The sequence below is a fragment of the Misgurnus anguillicaudatus genome, chromosome 22 (genome assembly GCF_027580225.2).
Source record: "Misgurnus anguillicaudatus chromosome 22, ASM2758022v2, whole genome shotgun sequence".
Taxonomy (NCBI): domain Eukaryota; kingdom Metazoa; phylum Chordata; class Actinopteri; order Cypriniformes; family Cobitidae; genus Misgurnus; species Misgurnus anguillicaudatus.
This window is the reverse complement of record NC_073358.2, coordinates 28973224-28988303: the sequence shown is the minus strand read 5'-3', so window position 1 is coordinate 28988303 and position 15080 is coordinate 28973224. Positions and strand designations below refer to the sequence as shown.

General features: G+C 39.3%; 2 protein-coding genes across 4 annotated transcripts in view; one reads left to right on the top strand and one right to left on the bottom strand.

Annotated features, from left to right (window-relative positions):
- The window catches only part of rxfp2l (relaxin family peptide receptor 2, like), a 55590-nt gene extending 47236 nt beyond the window's left edge, over positions 1 to 8354 (bottom strand). For 2 of the 3 annotated variants that reach the window (XM_055199679.2, XM_055199677.2), the window contains exon 1: positions 7331 to 7440. In XM_055199679.2, coding sequence (XP_055055654.2) covers positions 7331 to 7385 — 55 coding nt within the window. In that variant the 5' untranslated portion in view covers positions 7386 to 7440. Of the gene's footprint in view, positions 1 to 7330; positions 7441 to 8053 lie in introns of those variants that run through there. The other variant, XM_055199678.2, reaches the window with a different exon arrangement.
- Positions 8355 to 8464: 110 nt separating this feature from the next.
- Positions 8465 to 14451, top strand: steep1 (STING1 ER exit protein 1). The gene is made up of 7 exons (XM_055199680.2): positions 8465 to 8656; positions 12488 to 12605; positions 12688 to 12729; positions 13097 to 13241; positions 13349 to 13438; positions 13517 to 13609; positions 14305 to 14451. Exons 1-7 carry the CDS (start codon positions 8533 to 8535, stop codon positions 14365 to 14367), a joined length of 675 nt encoding a protein of 224 aa, XP_055055655.1. The 5' UTR covers positions 8465 to 8532; the 3' UTR covers positions 14368 to 14451.
- The last annotated feature ends 629 nt before the right edge of the window (positions 14452 to 15080 follow it).

Below are 15080 nucleotides of genomic sequence, written 5' to 3'. Positions count from 1 at the left end.
TATTCTTATGATCTCATTTAATGGAATAGCTCAACTCAATTTCACAACTTCAGATAGTCAGAGACTTGACAGATGATCTGTCGGAAGTTACATCAGATACTGACTATGTCACGATCCGTCTCTTTCTTTCTCATGAAGAGATCTCCTATAGGTGTGCACAGCTTTTGGGTTGGGTTACCTTGGATTTGTCATTGGTTACTGCCCTGCCTGTCTGACCACTTTAAGGAGGCTTTAACTGGCCCTTGCCCAGAATGTAGTCTAATGACATTAGGAATTAGGCAACATAAATATCAGCACTTGTTTTTGGGAATTCTATGGCTTATTTGCTGTTGGCACTTTATTAGACCATGTCATCAACAACACGGGATAATACTGCATCAGAACGGCTTGAGGCTTCTCTACAGGCTTCCGGATCAATAACTTTCTACAATGGGAAAGCTCTTGGGCTTATTACACAAGCTAGACGGCAGGTGCGTTCGGCTCAGTCCAGGCTCCCTGAGGTATGTCTTAACAACCTTTGGCAATTTCCATTAGTGCCTGGTCAAATCTTTGGCCCAGCTGCTCAGGAGGCCCTTGAGCGCAGGGTACCGGCAGCTGAATCTCATTCCCAGCATATTGGCTGTAGCGTGAGTTGCCCTTCACTGGCTGCAAAGAGGCTACCTGCTCTTCATACAACTTTGCAACAGTTTTACACCTGGATTCTGAACTTGGATTGTCTTCAAGAAAGAAGGTGACCTGTTCTGACAGTTTTTGGCCTCTCTGTTACATCATCAGAGAGGCATTACAGGCAACAAGTGGCTTCCCAATATTGTCGAAAAGGGATGATGTCTTCATTTCTGCCACAGCCCCCCGGTGAGTACCTAGGTTTGTTCGACAGTCCAGGATCTTCATAAGATCCTGACTCTTACAAAATAGATCCCAAACTTGCTGGGCAAGAGTGCAATAGAACCAATAGACCCCCATGTCCAACCCAGGAGATTTTAAGTTTTGAGGCACATCCTGGATCTCACCCACTTAAACAAGAGCTTCAAGCGTCTTCCTTTCTGGATGTTACAAATTGCAGATGTTCGGCATGCAATCAAAACTGGAATGTGGTTCACTTTGGTAGACCTGGAATGTGCATATTTTCATATCCCCATCACCCTGCATCACAGAAAGTTCCTTTGGTTGACTTTTCAAGGCAGAACTTATCAGTTAAGAGTTCTTCTATTTGGCCTGTCTATTTCTCCCCAGATATTCACACGTGTCATTCAGGTGGTGCTGGAGCCACTTAAATAAGAAGGCATGCTGATTCTTCCATTCCTGGAAGAATTTTTTTCCATTCATGATTTTTGTGCACCAGAACATCCCAGCAGGCTGTCGACATCACACAGTGTCTGTTGTTTCATGTAGTCACCTTGGTTCTGAAGATGACCTTTCAGAAAAACTGCCTAATCACAAGCCAATCAGTGTACTTTCTGGGAATGTAGTTGGATTCCAGGAGAATGAAAGCTACCCTCACGCAGAGCAGAAGGCAGGTATTACGGAAAGCCGTAGCAAAGTTCCAGGTTCATTACAACCTGCCCTTCATCAGCTTCCTACGACTGGCAGGCCCTCTTACAGCAGCATCATTAGTCATCCAACTTGGCCTTTTAAATCTTTGTCCGTTTCAACATTAGTTGATAGACAGTTTTCGCATCCATGCTGGTTTGAGTTGCAACCAGTTATGCTGCCTCCCTGAGAAATTTGAGAAAGGACAAGTTTCTTTAAAAATGAGTTCCAATTGGGCCACCGCCAGCACACAGGGAGGTAGTAACCATGGATGCCTCACTCGGCGGGTCGGGAGGACTGTGGCAACACTGTCTCTGGTTACTTAGATTAAGAATGACTAAGAAACTGACCAGGTTTTCCACTGTGTACAGTACATAGTAGCAGCAATTGCTCAGTGGTTAATGTAGGTTGTCTACAAACTGGAAGGTTAGTGGTTTAATCCCCGGCTCACCTGACCAAGTGTCGAGGTGTCCTTGAGCAAGACACCTAACCCCAGCTGGTCCCAATGGGTGAAATGAATGAGTGAGTGAATGGGTGAATGTGAGGCAACTTGTAAAGCGCTTTAGATGACCATGGCTATGCTGAAAGAGCTATATAAATAAAGTGGTGAATTGCATAGTACCCCATGGTTTAGTTTGGGTCGAGTCAGCTCACCTCACTTTGGCTTTTCGAGTTTAGTATCACTTCGCAGTGGAAGGGATTAAAGGCGTGTCATTATATTTGCACTGCCTACTGCTGTGACATCATAGGAGTGAGAGCATCGTTGTACATTCCCATACATTTATTTATTTCTCAGTCCGCCACAAAATTAAAGGAATGGTCTACTCATTTTCAATATTAAAATATGTTATTACCTTAACTAAGAATTGTTGATACATCCCTCTATCATCTGTGTGCGTGCACGCAAGCGCTGGAGCACGCTGCGACGCTTCGATAGCATTTAGCTTAGCCCCATTCATTCAGTGGTACCATTTAGAGATAAAGTTAGAGGTGACCGGACACATCAACGTTTTTCCTATTTGGGACGAGTGGTTGTGCGAGCGGGTTTGGTGGTACAAAATAAAACGTAGCGCATTTCTAAGCGGATTTAAAAGAGGAACTATATTTTATGGCGTAATAGCACTTTTGGGAGTACCTCGACTCTGCGCAGTAACACCCTCCCTCTCCCATTATGAGAGTGAGAAGGGGAGCGGACTTTTCAGGCGAGTCGAAGTACTCCCAAAAGTGCCACCACGCCACAAAATATAGTCCCTCCTCCAAATCCGCCCAGAAAAGCGCTACGCTCCACCTTGTACCACCAAACCTGCTCGCACAACCACTCGTCCCAAACAGGAAAAACGTTGATGTGTTTGGTCACTTCTAACTTTATCTCTAAATGGTACCATTGAATGAATGGGGCTAAGCTAAATGCTATCGAAGCGTCGCAGCGCGCTCCAGCGCTTACGTGCACGCACACAGATGATAGAGGGATGTATCAACAATTCTTAGTTAAGGTAATAACATATTTTAATATTGAAAATGAGTAGACTATTCCTTTAAAATTGGCCACCACAAATAGATGTTTGCACATCGCGTTTATCACTACCTCTGTCCAACCTGACAATTTCTGTTCAAACACATGTGGCGTCAGTCGACGGCGCTCCGCTGAGCCTCATTGAAGTTGCATTTAAGCATATATAATGTTGACGTGCTCGTTGCGAATGTTCCGCCACAAACTGCAAGTCTGGAAAAAACTGGTATGGTTTCCCTGATTCTCAACCTGTGGTTGTTTTTCATCACTAAAAGGGAGTTTGGGAACTTATAGCAGAGCACAGATGACAACCTGTTTGCTCGAGACAGCACAAGCTAGCACTAAGGTAAAGCTAATCTTTTACATTATATCGATGACGCTGGTAGTGACAATTCTCTCAGACCAATCAGTGATCTACAGTGTTTTTGCGTCACGTTTGGTATCAGCTCGGATCGCATGGAACCCCAACCGAGGTGATATGAAAAAAGTATCGGGTACTACGTACTGCACCCAATGGAAAAGCTCCCAAAAGTAAGCTGACCCGATCCAAACTAAACCAAACCATGGGGTACTATGCAATGGAAAAGCACCATTAGTACCACCTTGGTTAAAGGATAATTCCGGTATTTAACACTTTGAGTCTCATTTCTGGTTTGTTTTGGATGAACTACAGTGATGGACACTGAAATTTTGACAATGGGTCGTGTCTTGACTTTTTGACTCGTTTAGAAGCATCTCTTGACTGCTTCAGAATGGAAGTCAATGACCATGCACAAACATGTCATTAAAACAACACTTAACGTTCATTTTCAAAACTGTGCTACTCACCGAGTGGTTCGTGGTGTTCGTTGATTATTAAAAACAAGTTATGTAGCGAAATACAGTTTTTCCATATTTGATGGCTCAGTGACCAGCTTTGGGTTTGAAGTTGAGCTCGATTGTGACTGTCTATACGCTAGAACCCAAGCGTACTTGTATGGCAAAGTGGTTGTCGCCATCAAGTGGTCAGGAGTGTGCTAACGCTTCAGACTCAAATATAGAGCGGAAGTATATACGCAGTTGTGAGGTATCTGATAAAATAGTTCCACTATAGCAAATAACACGAATTGAAATCATACATTGCGCCAATATATTTGTTTTTAATCATCAACGAACACCACGAACCACTCGGTGAGTAGTACAGTTTTGAAAATGAACATTAAGTGTTGTTTTAATGACATGTTTGTGCATGGCCATTGACTTCCATTCTGAAGCAGTCAAGAGACGCTTCTAAACGAGTCAAAAAGTCAAGACACGACCCATTGTCAAAATTTCTGTGTCCATCACTGTAGTTCATCCAAAACAAACCAGAAATGAGACTCAAAGTGTTACATACCGGAATTATCCTTTAAGGTTCCAAGTAAGTCATACTGCTACTAAAACGTGGCATTTAACACTGCAGGTTATTGATTGGTCAGAAAGAAGATTAGCTTACCCCCTTCCACCATGTATTGATCATCTCTGGTATTTCTCCACCATTCATAAAACCACGGTTACACCAGTAACCAGCATTCAACTGTTAACCACATCTGGGTTAAAGCTACAGGTTTTCTCTGGACAATTACATACTTTATAACTTTTTCATATGTTTTATTTAATGACTTATTGTGAGATCATTTTCACACTGAATTACTTTCTGTTCTGTTTTAACTTATGGGCGATAAGCTTAAATCTCTTTTACTCCAATAAAGGAGACATTTATTAAGAATTCATCTTACCTTTAAGACTAATTAGTTCTGTTAAGAGGTCATTAGAGTCAGATGTTCCTATAAATAAAATAATGACCATGAGTTTAAAGATCATTCCTAATTAAACAAATTAGGTGCTCTTTAAGAGACAGGTTTATGAAAATTTGTTATGGCCAATTAAATCTTATCGTCTTTTAGGAAATGGGAATCCAGTATTGATTCACAACAGATCACAAAAACCCAAAGGAAATAGCCTAACTAAATATCTGCAGACATTTCAGTTTTAATGACCATCAGTGTACATTTGAACAGCCTCATTTCCATGTTAGCCTGGTTTTCATAGGCAGGGTCACAACTGACATTTGGCCAAATCATTATGTTTAGCACAATCAACTCACTCTCATGTTGTTACAAACATAAAGTTGTATAAATGTCTTTGTTCTGATGAGCACGAAGGAAGATATTTTGAGGAATGTTTGTAATCAAACAGTTGGTGAGCCCAATTTACTTCCATTTTTCCTACTATGGAAGTGAATGGGGCTCACAAACAGTTTGGTTCCAAGCATTCCTCAAAATATCTTCCTTCATGTTGATCAGAACAAAAAATGTATACAGGTTTGTAACAACATGAGAATAAATGATGACAGTATTTGAGTGCGTTTACATGCACAGTCTTACGCCGATTATGCTTAATAAGCTGATATCGTGTGGGGTCATGTAAATGCGTAAAACGGTTTTCTTTATTCGGGGAAAGCCCATAAACGGCGTAAGCAAAAAACGATCGGTAGTTTTTTGCTCATTACCCCGATTTTGCGTGGCATGGAAACACCTTAACCGGCTTTCTCACGGTTTTGTCCGTGTGCGCATGTCTCCGCGTGTGAAAGATTTAAGTTGGCTTTTGCGAAACTGCAAAAATAAAAACTGATGTTATATTTACAGGTTGTGGAGATACAAAAAGAGATAAAACAATATAGCTTAAGACAGATATGCCGTCGGCTTTTTGATTGACTATTGTGTAATATTGTGTATTGTATTGCGATGATGTCAGTACCTGCGAGAAACCTGACAAATCTCCAAGTCCCATGTAAATGCAGTTGTCTGCATAGCCGGTTTATTGATTTGCATGTAAACGCATGAAAACAGTTTTTTATAATAAGCAGATTTCTGATAGTTATCCGTTTATTCTGTGCATGTAAATGTACTCAGTATTTTCATTTTTGGGTTAACTATCCCTTTAACTATTTAATAGGTTGTATATTCTGCATTCATATTTGTCCATGAGCCAAACAATCATTGGTTACTGATGGTCCAGGTCACAACAACAATAAAAAAGTAGAAAGAAGAAACGAGACTAGAGAAAGATAGACTTGAGTCGTGTTTTAAATAATAGTTTAACACGACTATTTTGACCTTACCTGTCAAGTATACATTGAACAATTTGTCCTTTTCTCTTACATTATGCACTTTACATTTTGCATAGTTTTGCTTGCACTTACATTGTGTACCTTTGCTATTGTAATTAATGCATTGTTTTATTTGCAAGCAGCTGTCCTGTAAATGCATTGGCAATGCACAACTACAAGTGTTTGTCATGCTAATAAAACACCTTAAAAATCAATCAATGTTTGCTGTAAGTGTATCTCTGGAGAGGTGAACATGTTGCTTTTCAAAACCTTGGGGAATTTTGCACTGTGTGTGTGCGTCTGTGTCCATCAATCTTCTGACTTCTTAATAATTCAAAACACACAACCACTCTTCCCCTCACACAAACACGCATTTTGCACCAAGTCTCAGGGGATACTTTTAGATCGACCAACCAATGTAAAGGAGGTTTTGCATATTAAGCATCACAGGTATCAACTGCACTCTATGAGCCTTGCAGTTCTAAACCATAACCAATTACAGCAAGTTTATAAACTATGTAAAACCCATAAAGACAAACACAGCACATAAACACACCTTTATACTAACCTGAAACGGTGCAAGCAATTACTGCTTTCTCTAACGCAGCTCAAACTAAAGTGCCAGATGAACAGTTTTCAATCAACATTTCCCCTGCGTTCTCGCAAGATATCACCTCTATTACTGCAGCACAATGCAGACAAGCATTCATGCAAAATTATAGTTATTAAAGAGTGTGCAGATAAGCACATACAGCTGTACTAATCCCATTTACTCATTCACATTAAAGACATGATCCACCAAACCTGACTGATAAAGCTTTTGTCAAAAGTACATCTTTTAAAAACAGTAACTCCCATGTGCCTTTTGGCTAACAGAGTGCCTTAATACCATTCATTCTTCCATTTATCTGCGCAGGTATTCATTAAGACCTTAGTTAAGCTATCACGACACTCACACACACGCGCGCATCAAAGACAGAAAGACATAATGACTTAGCCAGCAAAGTAAAGGAATGCCTGATAGTGTGAAACAGCAAAAGAACAAGTATCTCCTGAGATCACAGACAGCCATGCGGTTACCTGTGTTAAGAACGAGAAAGCCAGGTGATATACAGTGCACAAAGTAAGAGATAAAGAGGAGGGGGTGAAAAGTGTCTTACCTGAAAGAAAAGCTATAAAGCAGAAGAGAGAAGAGAGAAGAAGAGGAGAAAGCATGATGCGTGGTGTTCTGAGGCAAGCAGGTATCTTTAAGTCTGTGAGTCCCTAATCTGAGCAATGGAGAGAGAGAGAGAGAGAGAGAGAGAGAGAGAGAGAGAGAGAGAGAGAGAGAGAGAGAGAGAGAGAGACTGTATCAATCATACAGATAATTTAGATATGACAGCATACTCACTGCTTAAACCAACACGGCAGGACTGCTAACACACATGTGCTTGCGTAAGGAAACCCATGTGCTCTGTCTATTATTTAAGGCATCCTGTTGCTATATTCAGTTGTAGCACTTTTCAGTCAGGGAGTCTTCTGATATTTCACACAATAGTGCGTGTTTGTGCATGCAAGTGTATTTAAGTATTTGTGTATGTATTTATATGTATTTAAGAAAGTCAAGAGACAATGTTTTTGTTGGATAACGTTATACCATATACCTTGGTAGATATCCATCCATGTTATACAATAATTTAAAAAATTGATGAAACATCATTATACATAAGAATACTTTGATCATATTGACTAGTAATTTAGTAGTTTCATGACGGAATGGGGAATAAAATGTTTAACTACAAGGCCATTTATGGATTGCAACTTGCAAGCAAATTTCCTGACAGAAAAATTATTGACAAGAATCGTTATCAGAAGATACACCAAATAAATCAGTACTTTCTCACCTTTTAATGAAAGGATTCGTGTCCCTCACTTTTCCTGGAAACGATGTTCTTTCAGTTCAAGTTCGTTTTAAAATCCATTCCACATCGCCATCTAGAGGTGATCAGACAAAACTTTTGTGAGATGCCCAAACTTCACGGTTCTGGCTAGAGTGGACATAGCTCCAACCAAATCTCGCGAGATGTTGAGTTTATGGTTAGATTTAGGTTATGATTAGCATGAAAAATTGTGGTTCTTGCTAAATAGGATACAAAATACGGCCTAAATCTTGGGAATGTTGGGTTTACAGTTAGGTTTGGGATAGGATTAGGATGATAACAGCGCTCATACGGCGAGACTTCAAGAGATTTTGGCCGTAGCTGTATCCCTTCTAGCCACAACCAACGTCACGCCGAATGATACGTCATCACCGGCCGACACCAGCACAGTAAACAAGCGTCAAACCAGGCATTTTTCAGTCTTTTAAAAACGGAGATCAAATATGCCCAAAGTGGTGTCTCGGAGCGTGGTGTGTTCGGACACTCGTGACAGAGAAGAGTATGATGACGGAGAGAAGCCACTGCACGTGTATTATTGTCTTTGCGGCCAGATGGTGCTGGTTTTAGGTAAGCATCTCCACCACACACTAACAGGCGTGATCCATCATCCGGGTCCAGAAACGTGTATGTTTCCGTTCTGTGTTTTAAGTGTATAGTCCAAACTACCAGTCTAAATTTTATAGTAACACATTATCGTGTTTCCAGACACTGGTCTCTCAATCTCTCCAACGACGCGACAAAGTGTAAGCATCACGTTGGGTTTATTAGAAGCGTTTGGGATAAATCGCTGTGTTGCGTTTGCTGGCTGTAAATTAAGTAGTTCAAAAATTGGTATGGTGACTTGTCCTCTAACCCATATGAAAATAAGACAATAGCACACCAAAGTTTTACTATAGTAAACTGTAGATACCTTACTATAGTAAATACTAAAGTGTACTACAGTACACTGTGGCATACTAATAAATATACTATACAATATTATAGATTTTTCACGTGGGAAGGTAACGTTAGTGTTTTGCAAACAGGGGGCCGGTGTAGCAGCCGATCCTGTTCCCCTCCAGTTAATAAAGCGTTTCTGCTGACAGCGCATGCGCAGGCATCGCAGATTAGCTAGCTGTTTTATGTTTATTTTCATTTTTAGTATGGTATAACATATGCACAGAGTTTGTACAAACTAATACAACTCACAACAATTAAAACAATAAAATAAATATTAAGAACAAACAGCTGGGTGTACAGAAAGCGAGAAAGGGAACAGACATTCTGAGGGGAACAGGATCAGCTGCTACGCCAGGACCCATTAGGGCCCTCTAAACAAGTTTTCAAAAAGGCCTCAAGATAGGCGAAATGTATTTTAAAATTAACATCATTTTGTAACAAAATAAATCTAGTTAGTTATGCCAAGTTCTAAAATATGTTACTGTGTATAAGTTGTAAGAGTAGGCCTTCAAATATTGTTGTGGACAAGGGGGGCATAAAAGGGTGGTTTAATGCTATTTCATGCATTCTGACTTATTAACACCGTTTAAGAGTTGTAACCCTAATGCTAAACATAGGCAAAGTGTCAAAAAAGCAGTTGAGCTTGTAACAGAGTATTTCTGAGCCAAACTTACACCTCCTTTTTTCTATAAGTTTCTGAAAGTTTTTTTTTTTTTTTTGAATGGGGGTATCCGTTACGACTGATTGACCCCATATTCCTTTTATGGGCCTTTACCCCCAGAAAAGCACGCCTGCCCTGCACGTCAAGTGAGAGCGAGAATAGCGCATTGGCATTGCTTCGTCGAGTAGAAGTCAGTCACCGATAGGCTAACACTGCACACAGCACGCGACAACTTTATTTTAGCAAGATAGTTTGACAAAAGAAGTTTGTTTTTGGATGTAAGGAGAAGAAACCTTATTTAGCTTTCCCTGTCTTAAGACAACAGTGGATGCAGTTCGTTTTTCCCGGACAGCAACGTAATTGCGATAGAGTTTGTTTGTTCCCTGGCTGTATTTCGGAGAGGACTGCTTTACAATCAAGGCTCAGTTTGACGCCGGATTTGCCACTTGTTTACAACTGATGGAGCGGACAGAGCTTTAAAAGACCACGTTTAGGAGTCACAACCACGGGCGTAAGTAAATCAAAATCTCACGTGTCTTGTTTGCAATTGCGCATACGTGCATGTAATGTAAACAACACAAACAACAGCAAACATTTTTAGGCATTTAAGACATTTACACCTTTTAAAATGGGCAAATGCAGTAAAAAAACACATCAAGAATTACTTTGCTTTTTTTATTAAAATAGCGGATAAACTACCAGATAGAGACTTCCTATTGTAATCGTTGTTCCTGTTCGTCCATTACTGACTCGGTATCCGATTCTGGATCATATGTATAATGTAAGGCTGGTTATTTATAATTATCTATGTCAGCTCTAAATCCAAAAGTAGTATCAATGCTGTGCACTCGTAACTCTTTAGCTCCGCCCACCCCACGCCTTCAATTGTTTGTCCTTTTCCGCCAAAAATTGGAAAGGCTATTTTTTCTTTTATAAATCTGACAAGACTCTTTGGACATATGAAGGATGAAATACTACTCTATAAGTAAGCAAGATTAACATTAGACTGGTAAAAACGTTGTGTGTTATGTCACCTTTAAAGTAAAAAAAAGATGCACTGCTCTAAGGTTTCACGTTGTTATCATCACACGTCTCTAAAACAAAGTGGCAGAGCGACACATCTAAATCAAACGTGTGAACAGAAAAACGATATTAGGAGCTGGAATGTTCTATCACACTAAAGGCCTCTGACCAGGTCAGCAGTGACCATTTAGGTAAAGGTGTCATTTTCGTAATCTGGTGCTTGAAAATGTTTTGTTCTTCAGTTGGTCGTGATATAGAATGACACATTGTTAGGTTAAAAATGCCACAGTGTCCTTCCACATATCAAACCTGATGTATGAAGCACATCCACAAATGTCTGTTCGTTTAACATAAGCAAAAAAAAGAGATTCAATGATTAAAGGTGCAGGATGTAAATTTTAGCAGCATCTAGTGGTGAGGTTGCGAATTGCAACCAACGGCTCACCCCTGGCTTTTGAAATTCATAGAGAAGCTACAGTAGCCGCCACAGAAAAAAAACATGTCATAGACGGAGACAACTTAGTAAAAAAAGTTTGTCCATTGAGGGCTTCTGTAGAAACATGGTGGCACAAAATGGCGACATCCATGTAAGGGGACCCTCGGTGTATGTAGATAAAAACCTCTTATTCTAAGGTAATAAAAACATAATGGTTAATTATAAAAAGGTCTTTATACACCCCTGATAATATAGTTTTGCATATTATTTTTCATTTTTGTCAAGAGAGCCTTTTAAAAATTACACACTGCACCTTTAACATTCAACTCCTGGTGTGGTGTAATGCTCAAAGTTTTGGATTGGAAACTAATATTATATTGCACCCCGAACAAGAGGTCCATCAGTACCATGCTTTTAATCGGGTGGTTGTCAGTTACTATATATGTGCACAAATGATATTTACTGATTTAGACCTTCAAAGCTTGCTGATTCTCATTTAGTATATACACAAAATGCACAATATTTAATCACGTGCTGCTGAATGCGAAATTCGATTTGTTCATTTAATAAACTCGTTGCATGATGTCCTGGGTGAAAGTCCCATTAAGATTAAATATGTTTTAGATTCACGTCATTAGTAAATGCCTTTGCTGCCATGATAGACCGTCTCCTTGCTTCAGCACAGTTGTTAAATTCTCACTTATTTATTCATCTCAGCAAGAGTGTGATTATGAAGAATAACACATTCACTTGCAATATAATCAGAACAGCGGTTGTCCTGCTTTTTATTCCCATGCCGTTATTCATGTGGTTTCCCTCGGTGGAATTTAAATGAGTGTGATTAGACTTGCTTTGTATGCTATTTCCGTTTCTCATAATTGCAAGTGTCAAATTGGTGAAGCTGAAAAAGAAGTTTAAATGAACATTTCACCAAAAATAAAAACAATATTTAAAAATAATTTCTGGCTTTTCTTGGCTTTGTTATGACATTGAATGGTCTTTAACTTGTTGAAGCTTAAGAAAGCACATTAAATATTATTTATATCAAATTAATATACACCTATATGAGTTTTTCACTTTGAGGTGAGCTATTCCTTTACATTTATGCTAAATGTACAGGCCAACTTATAAGACATGTGAACTACATAATATATTTACCTTAAGTAAAGCTACTTCATAAAGTGTTGTTTAAAGTTATTACAGATTAATAATGGAGACACCTGAATGCCTTGGCTGTATTTAACAGAAAGCACACTGAGATTAGAAATATAATTAGTTAGCATTCAAATGTCTGTATGCGTGAAAATCAGGGATCATTAAGCTCTGTGATTCCTTTTAGACTGTCAGGTGGAAAAATTACCCATGAGACCTCTGGATAAAGCAAGAGTGATTGATGCAGCAAAACACGCCCACAAGTTCTGCAAGGTGGATGAAGATGAGACGGTGTACTTGAAAAGGTGTGTGTCTAAAGATAGCTTTGATTTTTGCATTGCGGGATTGTTTTAAACTGTACTAACTTCTTTACGTGTCTGCGTGCAGGGCGGATGGCATCGAAAGGCAGTTTCGTAAAAAATGTGGAAAGTAAGTGAGCACACAATGAAAAATACAAACAGTATACCCAGCATATGAAACACAATGCCTATTTGACCTAATATCATGGATGAGCATGCACTTATGCACAATATAAGAAGAATAGCCAGTTCTTTATCCTGCAGGACTAGGCTTCCTCTGGTCGCCATGACGACCAGGCCATGCTGTGGCTCAGGAGGTTGACGTCAAAGCTTAGCATATTATTGCAATGGGGGGTGTTGTGCATGTAGAGTGCGTTAATTATGTGTGATCTCAGCATCTTTTGTAAGTTTGATTCCTGTCCGAGTCAGCTAATATGAATGTTTTTTTCAGATTTGTAGTCTTATTATAAAGTATTTTATGTGTGTGTTTTTTGTAGGTGTGGTTTGCTGTTGTTTTATCAGCATCAGGTGAAAAGCACTCCAGTGACATTCATCGTGGACGGAGCTCTGGTGAAGTTCGGCCAAGGATTTGGCAACACAAGCGTATACAGTCAGAAACAAGAGGCTCCCAAGAAAGTCAGGGTAAGACAATTTCACTTGTTTTTTTTTTGTCTAGTCCCAAACATTTGTTTTTAAATAAAAGGTATTCGATTTCATATCAATAAGTATATATGACTTGTGTTTTGTAGGTTATGATGACAAAGCGTACCAAAGACATGGGCAAGTTCAGCTCCGTTACCGTCTCAACAATCGATGAAGAAGAGGAAGAGATTGAAGCTGTATGTTTTTGCTCGACAGTGCTAAGTCATTTCTTTTTGTGAAGAGCTGTCATTCATTGTGATTGTTTTGTCCTACAGCGAGAGGTGGCGGACTCTTATGCCCAGAATGCCAAAGTGATTGAGAAACAACTTGAAAGGAAGGGAATGAGCAAGAGACGACTACAGGAACTGGTATGAACACACACACAGTGAAGTGAATGCAAAGGTCATGTGTATTCATGCTTTGCTGATTGAAACTTTAATCAATTTAATTTATAGATTATCTACAAAGTATAATGACTAAATACACTAAAAATTAAAGATGACAGAGATCACACAAATCACACGTTGGCATATGTGGTTTACGGTTCCATAGACACAATGCCCTTTATAATGTACAAACTGTATATCGTCGTTGTCGCGCGGAATCCTCCAAAACCATTCTTTTTCAGGAAATTAAAAATAATGGCTCATGACTCCTCTGAATGCCCCCCGCTCCTTGTTCCTAGTGGTGCAATTAAATAATTGAGATGTCTTTCTTACACAATAGCTGACTTCGATAAGTTTCTGGGTCACGGCTAGAGGTCAGAGGAGCGAGAAAACAAGGCCACATCAATTTGAGTATTGATAATCTCATACAGGACTTGGATGTACTGCAAACATTCACACATCAAGATGAATTATGAATGACACAAGGTTTACAAAAGAAAACGTGCACTCTGAAATAATCTTAAAATATTATAATGGTAATATTACCTTTTTCAAAACTATGAAGAAAAGTCATATATTGAGGTTGTGATGTAATTGACTCAATGAGAATGTTTAAATGTTTTAATAGTCTGAGTGGGTGTAATTGTTTTAATTATGGTCTGAATCTCTCTCCACAGGCGGAACTTGAAGCTAAGAAAGCCAAGATGAAGGGAACTCTCATTGACAACCAGTTCAAATAAAGATGTGTGTATGTGATGCAAATAAATGTGATGTCTGCATGTGGCTGCGTCAGAGTGTGTGTGTGTGTGTGTGTGTGTGTGTGTGTGTGTATTTGTGCAATAGATTCTGTGTTAGGGGGCCAGTTTTTTTTTTTTACAAATTTTGTTAAAATGTTTGAATCCTATTTTGATTAAATGAAAACAACTGAATAAATGGCGTTGTTTCTGCTTTCAGAGTAATGTCATAATGCAGATGTGCAGGGTCTTTGGTTTCCTAAGACATTGAGACATAATTTGAATTCTCGCTATCTTTGCTACGTGCTATATAACTAAATCATTCGGAGCATTAATAGATGGCACCAAAAGAACACAGACCCAAAACCTTGACAGCTGTCCATTTAAAGGAATATATAAAATAATATTTGCCATCAAAGAAAAGCATGCTTTCTGTAACCAAGATTATATATAACCTGCTAACCAATCAAACTCCAACCTTGTAACAGTCCATAGTTCTCACTGTACTATAATTTTAAACCTTGTGTGTGCATGTCATTCAAGCACACAAGTGAGCCAGTCTTCCATACATTATCAGTTTTGTGTGAAAGATCGATCATGCAACATACTAAAGTTCTGCCCAAGGTGTGGAGGAAGCGGGATGCTGAGAAAACCTCTGGAGAGCGAGGTTGCACACACCTGCACAAAGACTAATGTATGTGTCTGCAGTGTTTCTCAGT